Source organism: Carassius auratus, chromosome 10 (assembly GCF_003368295.1).
Source record: "Carassius auratus strain Wakin chromosome 10, ASM336829v1, whole genome shotgun sequence".
In the NCBI taxonomy this organism is placed as follows: Eukaryota; Metazoa; Chordata; class Actinopteri; order Cypriniformes; family Cyprinidae; genus Carassius; species Carassius auratus.
Window position 1 is genome coordinate 17,574,818 of NC_039252.1, and position 15,607 is coordinate 17,590,424.

A 15,607-nucleotide genomic window follows, 5' to 3' on the forward strand; every position below is an offset into this window, starting at 1 on the left:
GTATACTGTAGAATTAAATATAGAATAGAAAACGTGCATGAAAGTACACTGTAGTCTTAAATATTAAGATACCCGGGAATGTGCAAACAGGTTGACACTGTCAGTGCGTCAATGTGAGGTAGAGAGTAATGAAGATCTTACTGATCAAGTGAATATTAATTGGAGACATGAAGATGTTAAGAGTCTGGTTTTGAGTTTAAGAGAAACTCCTCCTGAGTCTCTCAGTTTTTGCCATCAGGCTGCAGAAGCGCTTAACAGATGGCAGCAAAGTGAAAAGATAGTTACTGGGGTGGACGGAGTCCTTGATTTTAACAGCTCTGCTTTTGCAGCGTTTGAGGTAGATGTCCTGCTCAGCTAAGCGCACAACTCTCTGCAGGGCTTTGCAGTCTTGACTGGAGCTGTTCCCATTCCACACTGAGTCAATACACTTTCTATAGCCCCAGAATAGAAAGTTTTTAGGATTGCTGGTGAGACCCTGAATTTCATCCAGATGGTACAATCTTTCACCTACTTTCGGTGAGGAAATCAAGAATCCAGTTGCATAGTGAAGAATTCAGGCCGAGGTCCATAAGATTAGAGGCTAGCTTTATGGGGACTTTAGTATTGAAAGCTGAGCTATAGTTGATAAATAGCAGCCTGTTAATGCTGTTGATGTGTGTGGATCTATTGGGGCGATAGGCAAACTGAAGAGGGTCCTAAGTATCCGGGATGGAGGAGCAGATTTAGTTTTTAACCAGTCCATCGAAGACCTTCATGACCGTTGATGTGAGGGCAACTGGACGATAGTCGTTCAGACAAGAGGGTTTATTGTTCTTAGGCACAGGGATGATCACAGATTTTTGGAAGGACGTGGGAACCACTGAGGTAGCAAGACTCATTAAAAAAGGATGTAAACAAACCAGGACCGAACACGGCCCGAAATCCCATCAGGACCTGCTGCTTTCCTGACGGTCACTCGCTTTAGAGCCGAACCTCGTCCTCCGACACGGTGATCACATGATGATCGCTGATCTGACTGCTGCTTCCTGATTCGCTGATTGTTAGGAGTAGTAGCATTGTTTATGTATTTTTCATTTTATTCTATATTTTAATATTTTTGTGAAAATTAACCATTAGTAATTGTTTGGGAAACTTTTGCAATTGTAACACACAGTTTTCCCAAAGCAACTTTTGATAAAAAGATAAAAAATGCGTTCCTCTTGAAGTGCATGTAGAGAATTGACTCTATTTGAAGCTGTACGATTCTTTGTGAGCAGTCGTTCCTCATTCCTGTGCTGAAAGTGCAGCGTGTGTGTGAAGGGGAATCATTAAAACAGAACAAAGTTGGTTTTTCAGACCTTTATGAGGCACAGGAGAACCGCTGCCTGTCTGAACTCTCCTGTGCTCCACAGACTCTTATTCTCTCTCCAGTCTAATACACGTCAAGTCTCCATGATTCCAGCGTTCAGAGAGTTATTAACCCCGCAAGCTTCAGTCAACATCAAATACTTCTGCAGTCTGTGAAACAGCAATAAAAACACTTACTGATCCATTGTGTGTTCAAATGAATCATGTGAGTTGATATGCATTTCATGTTGATTTGAATCACGTGTTCGTTCAGGAACAGCAGATTTAATGAAACCGAAAATATGGCTGTTCCACAGATTCTTCTTCTTGTGGAAACGGTAGCAGGAGCACAGCCGCTCAAATCTCTGAGCTGAAACGCAGATAACGTGGCTCTCTCAGCTTTCGTTTGGCTCACAGCTTATTGTGGAGCGATCTGGATCAAATCTGTTCATTTCCTGTCGAGCTGACGCTCCGCTGTTTTCATCCAGGGTTCGCACAAGATGCTTGAAGCACTTGGATTTGACTTTTTTTAAATATGAGCATGTAAAACCCTTGAACACAGCCATATTTATGAAACCGTATATCAGTATAGAGTTAGTGGTGAAATCTTTGATAGTGCTTGCATTATATTATATGCATTGTTTCTTGCATCTTGGGTTTCATTTGGGAACGCATGTTAAGTCTGGCGCTCTTTGTGTTGCACTGTTATCATTGACACACACTGATTATTATTGTCTCATTGTTAGTGCAGTATATATATATATGAATGTAGTCATACTAAAGCCGTTTTTCACTTGGGTCTCGTTATTACTAATACTATCAGATTACTCAATTTTAGCACAATACGTGGATTACTTGAATAAAAATTTTACTGATCCAAATTTTATTTTATTTTAGTTTTTTTTTTTTTTTATATTGCCGCACTACTAATAGCTACGAACAAATAAAATGACAATGGCATTAAAATTTTACTGATAAATTTTAAAAAAAATTAATCAAAAATATATTTAATGTGGCAGATGTATTTCTTTATTTTAGTTTATATTTTAACAGTTAGAACAAAGTTTTAACACTGATTTGTTGTGGATTTATATTTCTGCAAAGTTTGACTAATGTGCCATAACTGTTATTTACTCATAAAATATAAAATCAAGCTGTGAATATCAGTGAAAATAAGTCTAATGATTTCCGCACAATCTATTTTACAGTCTGGCTCTCTTTACAGCCTTTTCTTAAGCTACCACACGTCTTCATCCTGTAGAATCATCATTATTTGATTGTGTTATATCTGATGTTTTTATTTCCATTGGATCCCGCTGGAACTGATAATGTCTTGGAATGACATCTTAATCTTGAAATGTCATTTGTGGTATATTAGTTGTTGTTGAGCTCTGCGCGGCTTGGACTGGGAAAGGAAAAGTAATTTTCCCTGCATAGCTTTCGGTGCGTCAGAGGATGGAAATGAAGCTTTATAAGCACAAAAACAGATCTCATATTCATCTTCCTCCTCAGGTTCATTCGGCCTGCGGCTCAAACATCTGTGTGTGTGTGTGTGATATGAGTTTCAGGACTCGTAGTCAAACACCCGCTGTGCTCATGAGCTCAAAACTAGATTTCATTTGATTTATTAAAATAAAGAATTTCACACACAAAAAAAAAAAATCTAGTTTACTTTTTTGTGGTTTAAATTATTTTTTTATTTTATTGCATTTGACACTTTTTTTTTTTTTTTATTAAAAATGATTTATATTAAATTTTAATTTAATTAAAATTAATAATGTCGTGGTTGGGTATGGTTTTGGTACAGCATGAGGAATAAAATAAATTAAAAAAATGTTTTAATATTAAACATATAATTTTATATTAAATTATAATTAAAATGTTTTATATATTTATCTCTCTCTCTCTCTCTGTCTGTGTGTGTTTGTGTATATAAATATAAATCTTTTTATATGTATTTTTAAAATGCAAATAAATCTCAGTCTAATAAATAAAAAATGTTATAGCATTATTTTATTGGTTGTATTTTAAATAATTGCTTAATTATATTTTTTCTTTGTAGTGTTACGGTTAGATTAAGTCTGTATATTTATATTTTCATATAAAAAAAGTAACTATTGTAGGTTGTACATACTTTTGTGAAGTTTTTTTTTGTATTTTATAAAATATTATATTTTATTAATGTATTTTTGTATTTAATGTTTAAATTTTTGACATTTTATTTCCTATATGTTTCTTTTAGTTTGAAGTTCTATAATTATCTTCACACAAAATCACATGAACTGTATGTAGGTTGTACATGTATTATTGCGTGTGTGTGTGTGTGTGTGTGTGTGTGTGTGTGTGTGTGTGTGTGTGTGTGTGTGTGTGTGTGATGCGGTGCAGAGAACAATGCGTCTGTCTGATGATTATGTCTCATATGTAGTTTTGTTCCTCTGCAGTTTTTTCAAGTGTGTTTCCTGGAGCGTCTGTTGGTTTGTGTTGTGTGTGTTTGTCGTGTCTCCTGTCGCAGCTAATCGCGCAGAAATAGTTGTTATTTGTGCTGTTTGATTTGATGACGTTAGTTTTGCAGAAATAACACATTCAGCTTTCACAGATGAAACTTGCTTTCTCTAACTGGATGTGAACGCTAATTTAATATGTGTAGTAAATCACAGTCACCTGCTGGATCTCTATTAGATCTTATCTTACTCCAAACGACACATATCAGTGAAAAGGAAGCTATTCTTGAAGAGCATGTTGTGTTGAAGCGTGTCTCTGAGTTCTTGGTGATTTTGATGTGGACGCTGGGCATTAATAGTGTTTCACTGCAGCTGTCCAGTGTTCACACACACACACACACACACACACACACACACACACAGTGGTGTGAAGTCTGACTACGCTCTCATAACACACTCTTTCTGGCCGTCAGACAATAATCGTGACACGTGTTGTCCAGTGTCTTTCACCGCATGCTAAAATCCTTTCCAAGAGTTTTTATTTTATTGAAGGCAAGATATTTTAGTGTTTCACAATCCTTTGTACTCTCTGAACACGGTTTGCCTTTGTTCAATCATTTTATTTAATTTAACTTTTTTGTTTTGTTTTAGTTTAAGATTTATTTTATTTTAATTTACTTTATTTTTTTAAAGATAGGAACTGCAGTTTGACATGGTCTACTTCCACACTGCTTTTTTTTTTTTTTCTTTTTTTTTTTATTGCATTTTTACGGATTTTTTCATTTCATTTTCTTTCCCTGTTTTCTTTTTTTTTTTCTCATATTTTTTTATATTTTTTTTGTATTTCATGTATTTTTTTCCTATTATTTTTTTTTCCTTTAGTTTACTTGATTCTACATTGTATTTTAGTTTTCTTTTATTTATATTTATTTATATTTTATATTATGTGGTATAATATATATATAATATATAATATATATATTATTTTTTATTATTTATTTATTTATTTATTTTTTATAGCTTTTTTTAAATGCTCTTCTGTTCCAACATGGTTTTCTCCTGTGCTGTCTTCGTTGTGCTCAGATGCTGTTGGTGTAGTTTGTGTTCGTATGGACAGGATGGTTCTTCACAGACAGGATCTGTAGATTGATCTTCTGATATGGAGGTGATCGAGGACGTGGCATGGATTCACAGAGTCACAGCAGTTTTTAGGAAGTGTGGCCAGTTTGTCGCCTGCTCGAGGACGGATGTTATTTATGAGGAATGTTGATGCGGATTAATGAGGACAGATGAAGCCGTAGACCGTGTGACGAGAATCAGCTGATAAATGAGAGCGTAAAGTACCAGTCTTCAGTGTCACATGATCTTCAGAAATCAGAATAATATGATGATTTACTGCTCAAGAAACATTTCTGATTATTATCAGTGTTGAACACAGTTGTGCTGCTCAATATTTCTGTGGAAACAGTGATGCATTTTATTTTCAGGATCAGGAAAAGTGATGCAAGACGTGATGCATTTTACCAATAAGAAGACTTTTCTTTTTCTTTTTTTTTTATGTTTTAATGGACATATGCCTTGTGGAGGGATTTCTCCCATTAGTTTTTCTTAAAATCTGATTTAAACTAGATCCTAAACGTGGATCTGCTCCTTCAGTGTCATAAGAGAGCTAAAAGTGTGTGTTTTAGTCTCCTCTGAGCCTCCGAACCAGCCAAAGTTTGCTCTGTTTCTCAGTTTCTCAGTTTATTTATTTAATAGGGACCATGCATGTTCATGTACATTGTTGTAAACCATGTAAATATGCCAGAATTAGTAAAAAGATACTATTTTTCATCTGCAGTCCCTAGGCCGGTGACATAAAAACGAACAAAAAAATAAATAACCAACAATCATATAACATTCAATCATTATGACAACAATACACAAAAATAAAAATATACATCAACAATACAAACAAACAAGACAAAAATTCATAATAACATAATAACAATTGCGACCAACCACATCTAAAACAATAGTCCGCGCCCACACAATACACATGCATGCACCATGCACAATCATCCCGCATACATAAATACACACACACGCACATACACACTCAAGATCTTTACTTATCCATGCGTAAATTATTCACACCTATATACAACATAGACAATGTATAAATGTACATACAGTATATACATGTAAATATTTATTAAATAAATAAATGCATATGTGTGCATTCATATACACAAAGCAACTACACAGAGCACACACAAATACACCATGCAAACACAAACCTCCATTCCGGACGCGATCAATCGCGACCAGTTCCCCCAGCATTAATGATTAAAGTTACAGTTAAAAGTGAGTACATGTCTGATTATCTAAGAGCCACTGTTTTAATTGAGTTTTAAAGGAGGTGAATGAAGGACACTGGTGTATCACAAGGGGCAAGCTATTCCAAAATTTTCCACCTATTATTGATATTACATTTTGTCCAAAGGTGGTACGTCTAAATGGTATCATACAGTCCCCTTTTATAGAGGCCCGTGTGCTCTGGGAATCTCATTTGTCACCTCAGACACTTCACCATGTTTTCTCTCAGTGATTGCGGCTCATCAGAGTCTGAACTGGTTGTTTTACGCTGTGAAGACAGTTTGTGTAGTTATTCCTGCGCGGCCTTCGGCTCTTGGCAGTGCTGAACAGGGCATGCTGGGATTGAATGCCATAGTTTGCTCTCTGCTTTATTTATGGCCATGTAATCTAGCGTACAGTGGAAGGTGCAGTCGGTGTGAATGGCAGCCAAATATCATTATTCAAACTAGATCTCGCACACACACGCACACACACACACACACACACACACACACAGACACAGATATATCTTCTCTCAAACTTTGGGACATTAATTCAATTTTGATTCAATCAGAAGATCATTACTCTGCAATCATGAGTTCTTCTGTTAAACATCTGTCTTGTCTTTGCAGATCTTCCAGTATCACTAAAACAGACACTTCGAAGGTATGTAAACTTCAGACTATGTAATTATATGCAATGTGTGTCCTAACCAGGCGCTGGTAATGTGGCAGTAAAATAAGTGTTTAAATCTACAACAGAGCGCTAATTATTACCAAAAAGCAACTCATGATTAAGCTCTTTTAGATGTTGTTTTTATTTTATTTTTTACATTTTATTTAAATTTGTATTTTTTATTTATTTTGTTAATTATTTATATAATTTTTATATTATTATTATTATTTTATTATTTTCCTTATTTTATTTTATTAATTTTTTTTTTTTTTTTTTTTTTTTCAGTTTAGGGCAAGGTTGGATTTAGTCTGTAGTCTTTATAATTAGCCTTATATGAACACAAATTATCTATCATATATCATTTATATTCTATGTTTGTGTGTGTATATATATATATATATTGTAAACTGTGTGCAAGGAAAATTTTTTACCAAAACAAATGCCTTTTTAATCATATACAGGCATCATTATGTAGCTGATGACAACAACAAAGTAGTTCTCCATGTTTGATGTACTATAAGCACATTAAATAACCTGACAGAATAAAAATGTATGGCCTTTTTCTAATAAAAAGGTGTCTATATGACATTGTAATAGTAATGCAAAATACTTTATGAAATGACAGAATCACAGCCATTAAGAGTGTATTTTAATACACCGTGATGTTTGAACCAATTACATGCACTAGGGGCGGGGCCTATCTGTGCATTGTGACAGATTATAAATGAGGCAACCAATCAAATGTGACGTCACTTTTGTGTCTTTGCATCTCGTCTGGTGAGGACACACATGAGATCTGCTGCATGGGATTCTGCTGCCCTCATTACAGTCCTTTAGCAGGAGAAGATTTCAGTTATACCCTCGCATTTATTATAGTTAACTCAAGCAAAAACTACAATAAAACATTATTTCATTTGAGCTAGTTTGAAAGGCATTTTCATTTAGTTTAACTTGATGTGCTAAAATAACTAAAACTGAAATCAAAATGAAAAACTATAAACACATTTTTTTAACTATAGACAAAACAAAAAGGACAAAATGACACAACTGTAATATAAGAACGTAAATGTAAACTAATTCGAAGCATTTAAAAACTATAATAAAATATAAAATAACATTTGATTCACAGATTATGAATAAAATCGGTATAGATGTATTTTAAAAAAACTAATTAATGTGACAAAAACACAACAAAGTTACTTTTAATAGGAAGAAATTTAGTGAATTTATTTTTATTAGTTATTTATATGTCCACATATGTATTTTAATATTTTAATTTTGTTTTATGTATTAAATAATATGATTATAAATTATATATTTAGTACATAAACATGAACTTAATGAAAATGGAAACTAGTTAAAAAAAATTATTTACAGCTTTTATAATTTGAATGCATTTGTAGTAACATCAATTTTCTTTTATGGTTTCAGTTAACTATAATAACCCTAATGTGAATTAAATGAATGTACATTTCCTGTAATGAGTCAGTCCTGCGAATGAACTGGCCACAGACTGAAGTAAGTGTTCTGTAGGGCTGTAATGAGGGAGTCCTGCATGCGTGTGCCGTGTGACGTGAGCGTGTGTTGCATGTGTTTCATCACATCTGTAGGGGGAACCGCAGGAGATCATAAAGCCGGTGCCCATCAGCCAAACACCTGGGGCCTCCACCGGCCCCGCCAGCATTGCTTATAATAAAACCGCTCGGCCCTTTGGTGGAACGACTAACACGGTCAGATCAGTCAGTCCCAAAGCCTCCATCCCCTCCGCCTCGTCTGCCTTCACTCCAGCCACTCCCACCCAGCAGCATGGCTCCGCCCCCAAACCCACCTCTGGTCACTCCCCCTTTGCTAACTCCTCCTCCACACCCTCCTCTGGCTCCTCCTCCCCGGCGAGAGTGATGGCTCCACCCCCGGCCCCCGTCGCCCCTCATTCGTCCGTCTATAACACGCCCATCAACCTCTACTCCAATGAGAACGCGTGTGAGGTGGCCTTGGGCCAGAGGCGTGGCCTGCTGGAGAGCAGAGCCCCTGGGGAACAGCACAACGGGTAGGTGGGGCTTCAACCGGCCAATCAGAAACTACTTCCTGTTCTTCAGACTTCTGTTTCCTGTGTTTATTCTTCCTCACTGTTCTCAGTGGGGTGTCTTTGTGTTGTTCAGAAAGGGTTTTAATGGTGTGACAAAGGAATATTTTGAGTTATTCTGTTTGTGACGCTCTCGATTTAAAACCTGAGGAACCGAGCTTTTATCTTAGTGTAATTAAGATAAAACCGGGAGACTAGTTTTTATTAATATTTAGATTTTTATTTTGTCCGTTTTTTTTTTTTATTATTATTATTAATTTGTATGTTATTTTATAGATTTTTAATTATTATTTTAGTTTGTTTAGTACCATTTCAGTATCAAATTAAACTAATTGTAAAAGAGAGATGTTGAAAAAACTAAAATCAGTAAAAAAAAAAAAGATAAATAATAAAAACAGTAAAAATCTGTAAAAACTGAAAAAAGTGTGTGTGTGTGTGTGTGTGTGTATATATATAAATATACACACACACTGTATGTCAGTTTAAGTCTGTTTTATTTTAAAGCTTTTTATGGTTTTAGTGTTAGTTAAATATATTTACCATGGGTCCAATAAAAAAACTTCTTATTTATTTTATAAATGTTTTGTTATTATTATTATTATTATTATTATTATTATTATTGTTGTTGTTGTTGTTTAATTTTAATTAAGTGAATCATTAAATTATTTATTCTGATTCAAAGTAATGTATTAATCTTAGTACAACTGTAGTACTATTCATAATATTCAATTAAAATAGAAATTTAAAATTAGTAATTTTGCTAAAAAAAAATATCAGTGTGATTTCTTGGCACACAAGAATCTATTTTTTTAAGTTTTTGTTAGTTTTTTACCTTTATTAAACACATTAACATTACGCCATTATTTGAGGAATAAAAATGGCAGATTATTAGTTCATAAGTACATTAGGCACTGTTTAGAAATGTCATGAATGTAATTTCTGCTCCACTAACATCACCAAACTGAATTAAAGATGTAAAGGTTTCCAGAACCATTTAATTGCTTTTTATTGGTCAGACAGACAGGAAGTCCCGCCCCAAACCCTCATTATTGGTTGAATCAGTGTTTCTGCATCATGCTGCTACAACAAACTAGAGCTTTCAGAACTTTAATGTCACACTGTTGCACTCAACCTACCTTAACATCTCTTTCAGAAGATTTGATGTTTTATTAGATACTGTACATTATCTTTGAAATATCTTCTCAGCTGGTTGAGAATCCATGCATGTAATTCAGCTGGGATTCAAATCAGGAATATAAGTCTTGATTAAAGCACCTAAACATGTCAAACATGTGTTATTTGAGTTGTGAGGAGTCTAAACCTTGCGTTTGATGTGGGACTATGGTTTCAGACGGATGACTTCTGCTCGTCTGATGCTGGTGTATAATTGCTGTTTGTTTGAGTTTGCTCACATAAACAGTGCTTTATGGATGATTACATCACACTCCTTCAGTTTTTATGATCTTCTGTGGGAAGCGAGAGCCTGTCACAATTGCTATTCATAGAGTTGAAGCTGTAAATGAAGCAGAATATTGTCTCTAGAGAAAGGGAATCGCAGTATCCTCACACAGCTCTCTGGGGGAAACTGGAAGTCAATGTGTAAAGGGATGGTTTTCTGAACCTCGTACCAAATCTGTGCTGTTAGTCCTTACAGGGCGATCACACCAGACGCCACTTGCGCTAATAAATGATGCTTTTCGTGCGTAGTTGGACATTTTGAGCCTCCGCTTGCTACGTCATAATCACGTCACTTCTAGAGCAAGCTGATCGATTAATGCGGCATGATTTTTCACCAAAGTTTAGATTTTTCAACTCGTGCGAATCACGCATTATTCGCATCAAAACGTACAAAAAGCTCAATTCGCTTTGCGTCATTTAATTGCACCGCAGGATGTCCATTCACGTCTTTGCATTGACTTAACATGTCACAATCACTCGGGCATAACGCTTCATTCGCTTCTGGTGTGAATGCACCACTAGCCTCTTTTTATTTTTTTAAGTTTTTAAAATGTATTTTTTTTACTATTTTATATATTTATTTAATGTTGTTTTATTATTATAATGATTACTTTATTTTTATTATTCAGGCTTGAATATTAAATATTGTATTGTTAAAAATATTACATTATAAAATGTATATTTTAGATTGTATTATTATTATTATTAAATTGGATTAGATATTACATTTTTATTATTACAAATAGTAAATTATAAAGTGTATAATATTTTGGAATTTATTTCAGATATTCATAAAATAAATTATTGGCTTAAATATTACATTTTTATTAAAAACATATTAAATTATAACATGTATAATATTTTGTAATTTATTTCAGATATTTATTATTATTGAATAAATTGACTTAAATATTAGATTTTTATTATTAAAAATATTAAATTATAAAGTGTAATATATTTTGGAATGTATTTTAGATATTATTATTTTTTAAATTTGCTTAAATATTACATTTTGTTGTTACAAATATTAATTATAACGTATCATATTTTGTAATTTATTTCAGATATTTATTATTATTATTATTATTAAATTGACTTAAATATTACATTTTTTATTATAAAAAATATTAAACTATAAAATGTATACTAATTTGTAATATTCATTTCAGATATGTATTATTATTATTATTATTATTATTATTAAATAAAATGCCTTAAATTAAATTTTTATTATTAAAATATTAAGTTATTCAATTTCAATATTTTGTAATTACAGATATATTATTATTATTATTATTATTATTATTATTATTATTATTATTCATTTATGTGTTGTTTATTTTTATTTCATTTTAAAATATTGCACTTATTAAAGGCTTTATTTTTGTTATGCATTATATGTTAGATATTTTAATATTGTTTCATATAATTTTTTATTACTTGTTGTAGTAATAGTAGTAGTAGTAGTATTAATTGAATTATTTAATCTTTTACTGTTTATTTTTCATTTTGATTTAAATATTAAACTTCAGCATATATATATATATATTTTTTTTTTTTTCTTTTTGAAAATGTGTAGAAAAAGCAGACTTCAACAGTTCTCTCGTGTCTTCACCGTCTGTGCTCTTGTCTTAGACGTCTTGTATTTGCTCGCTCGCTGTAGTTTTGCCGTGGAAGTCAACAGCAGATCAAAGAAAGCTGCTAAAGCTTCATCTTGTGTCTGGAGCGAGCTCTTTCCCTCTCATGTGGTTCCTCTGATCCCACAAACACTTAACCGTGTGTCCACATGCTGAGACTCGGACTAACAAACGCTCGTTCTGCGCAGCTTCAGATGGATTGAGTTTTTAAAGGCTGTGAGAATTTGTAACGGGTCAAACATTTGTGTGAAATATTGCCGGATGTTGCTCGTGTCGTCTCTGCGTTCATGGATGCATCCTTCATAATATATTATTATGAGCTTCCAGTGATCGTGAAGTCAACCGGTCGAATCGTGACAGAATAAATAACTATCGAGAGATCCTCTCTCTTGGAGGAGTCATCATTTCAAAGCTCCTGTGACTTTGTGTCTTCTGTGAAACTCAAAAGGAGATATTTAGTTGAATGTTCATGCTTCCCTTTCCATAAAGTTTGTGTAGTTGCTGTTGAAAAGAAATGGGTATTTCACAGTTACGGAGAAACAAAGTACCATACTGAATTAATTATTAATTATTATTTTCAACCATTTTTACAGTGAGGGTTTGTGATATTTTTTTTATGATTTCTTATGTATTTTTGTTGTATGAACAGACACAGCTTTAAGATTTAGCTTCTCATCTTCTGTTGTGATGTGTGTTTATTTTGATAACATTTTATTTTAACTAGTGCTGTCAATCGATTAAAAAAAATTAACTAATTAATCGCACAATTTTTTAAAATTAATCGCGATTAATTGCGATTAATCGCAATTAAAAGACTGAAACTTTTTGGATATGTAAATGTAAAATGTAAATAATTAATGTAAACTCAAGACAAAGAAACTATTTAAATTAAAAATATGATTGTTTATTGGAATTTTTGTTTAACTTGTAACACAGATTTTCTCATGTAAACAACATACCTGCAATAAACCATCAATATCCTCCAAATTAACTGTTGGCTTGAAAGCCATATTTATTACAGAAATAAAAACACAGGCATGTAAGTACCATTTGAATTTCAAAACAATCAATGCCAATGAAAAACAAAAATGATTTCCATGTTGAATTCTAAGTGGACTGCAAAAAAATTCCAAAGTATAGTCATTGCCAGTGCTTTAAGTGGGCCGGTACACACCGGTACTCAGTACCGCCACTTCCAAATATAGCTCTTGAGCGTACCGCCACCTCTCCGTGCGGCCAGAACGTGCTTGTAGCGTACCGGTACGCTCATCTGGACATCTGTTTTAATAGAGGTTTTAACCTTTTACCTGCACTGCCGATTTTCAGAGCGCCCTTCACAATGCACGCTTCCTAATTCATCCCACCCAGAGCAGAAACTACATTACCCATTCACCCTTAAGTTATACAAGTGAATAGCGCGTGTGTCGCTTTTCCCACTGTTAAGTGTCAACAACTCAACGTGGCCGGAGAAGGTGTGTGAAACTCGTTGTGAGTTATACTAAAGCAAAATCTTGAGTATTTATTGTCTGATAAACATTAAAAACTGTCTGCGGAGGTTGAGTCGTCCTGCAGCCCCCGCTGGCTGTTCATTGGCTGCAGCATCTTTTTTCTAAGTTCTAAAAAAATACCGTAGACGGCAAGGCACAAATTTAGATATTCATTTATCTAATTAATCTATAGCCTATGCACAAAGACAATATGATCTTTTTGTCCCCTTTTTGTTTTAAAGCTTGATGAAGAGAGAGAGCGCAAGTTGCTGCAGCTGAGGAGAACAGTGATGCACGCGCACAGGAGTGATTGACAGTTCGCGGCACTGTGTACAAAAAATACTCCGCTACACAATTATTTCGTTATTTCGTTTAAGCTTATTAACGTTAGCGTTACAGAAAGGTCTGATTTACGCACTGTTACAGTCATACAGTCATAATGTTTCTTGTGGCAGACTGAAGAGTAAGCCGGCAGAGTTTTATACTGAAACTTTCCGTCTAAAAGTCCTTCCTTGGTCTTATCCATATTTCTTTGCACGCTGAACACACATAGGCCACAACTGGAAATAAAAAAAACTGCAGCCGCGTTAATTGCGTTATTTTTTAACGCGTTAAATATTTCAAATTAATCGAATGCGTTAACGCGCTAATTTTGACAGCACTAATTTTTATGATTTTGTTCCTTATTAGTAAGTGTTTAATTGTGTATTACTGAAGAGAGAAAGTGATATGGGTTTGGAACAACAGAAAGCATAGTAAATAGTTTCTGGGTGAAATATGCAGTAGTTGGAACATGATGATGCTGCTGTCTGAACAGGATTTGTGTGATTGGAAACATCAGTGAGTTGTTAAAGTTGAGCGTTTGGTTCCAGTTTTCCTCTTGGAGTCTGAGCTGATGACGTGTGTCTGCGTCTGTGAGGTGTTTGTCCTAAACTTGTGCGGTGCTTTCTGTCCCATCATCCCAAAGACCAGAGATCCCCAAAACAACATTGTGACTGGAATTTTTTTTTTTTTTTTGCAAGTATACATTTTTATTACTTAATTATTAGTTTTATTTGTTATTAACTGATTACATTATTAGTACAGTCATTATTTTAGTAGTTTATTTTAGTTGTATATTTTTATGATTTAGCTACTTCAGTAGTATTTTTTATTCCATTTGTTTTTATTTTAAATGTTATTTATTTTTTATTTATTTACTTTTACTGGTATTTTTTTATTTTGTTTTTTTTATGAATTCATTTATTAGTTATTATTAAATATTAGTGTTTTCTTTTGTTTTTATCTTTCTTATGATCTAATCACATTATTTATATTAGAAAATATATTTTAATTTAGCTTTTTTTGTGGTTTAATTACTTTGTGTTGAGTGTTTTGATATTATATTTTAATATTTTATTAATTAATTACTTTTATTATTAAAATTATTTTAATTTTACATTTTTGCAATCAAATTAATAGTAAATGTTTTATTGTTATTGTTTCTATTTTAAAATGTATTTATTTTAATTTGTATGATTTTATTTACATTTATTTTTAGTTTCAATTTATTATAATAAATTCATTTTAATTTTTTTAATGCACTTTAGTAGTAAGTGTTTTGATGTGTTTTTATTTTAACAGTGAGTCTTTGAGTTGCTGTTGTGTGTAGTGAGTGAATGTAGACGTGACGTGTGTGTTTCTTCTCATTAACGATGTAAAGCTGTCAGCTTCAGCAGGAATGTTTGTTAACTTCCCTGCGAGAGTTTCCAGCTGCGTTTACAAACTCAAACAATTAGTGTCTCGCAGACGCAGCCGGAGTGAGTTTGACTCGTGTTCTCACACAAATTAACACCATTAACTCACTGATGAGGGAAAGAGATGGGTCCGAAAACACACATGAAAGCTGGAGACGAGATGTGATCGGTGTGTGTGTGTGTGTGTGTGTGTGTGTGTGTGTGTGTGTGTGTGTGTGTGTGTGCGTGTGTGCGTGTGTGCGTGTGTGCGTGTGTGCGTGTGTGTGTGTGTGTGTGTGTGTGTGTGTGTGTTTGCATTGATGAAGTCATAGCATTTGTGTGTGAAGCCTGAAATTACTCAAACATTTTATATATATATAGATATAGATATCAAATTAATTTATTATTTGCTGTATATTTATTTCTAATTTTCCAGTATAGTTTTAAA

At 33.4% G+C, this 15,607-nt stretch overlaps 1 protein-coding gene across 6 annotated transcripts in view; it reads left to right on the forward strand.

Annotated features, from left to right (window-relative positions):
• Positions 1-15,607, forward strand: part of LOC113110118 (PDZ and LIM domain protein 5-like) — an 80,700-nt gene that overhangs the window by 42,285 nt on the left and 22,808 nt on the right. For 3 of the 6 annotated variants that reach the window (XM_026274127.1, XM_026274129.1, XM_026274128.1), the window contains exons 4-5: positions 6,737-6,770; positions 8,390-8,826. In XM_026274127.1, the coding sequence (XP_026129912.1) occupies positions 6,737-6,770; positions 8,390-8,826 (471 nt within the window). The remainder of the gene's footprint in view (positions 1-6,736; positions 6,771-8,389; positions 8,827-15,607) is intronic. The other 3 variants (XM_026274130.1, XM_026274131.1, XM_026274132.1) reach the window with 1 other exon arrangement.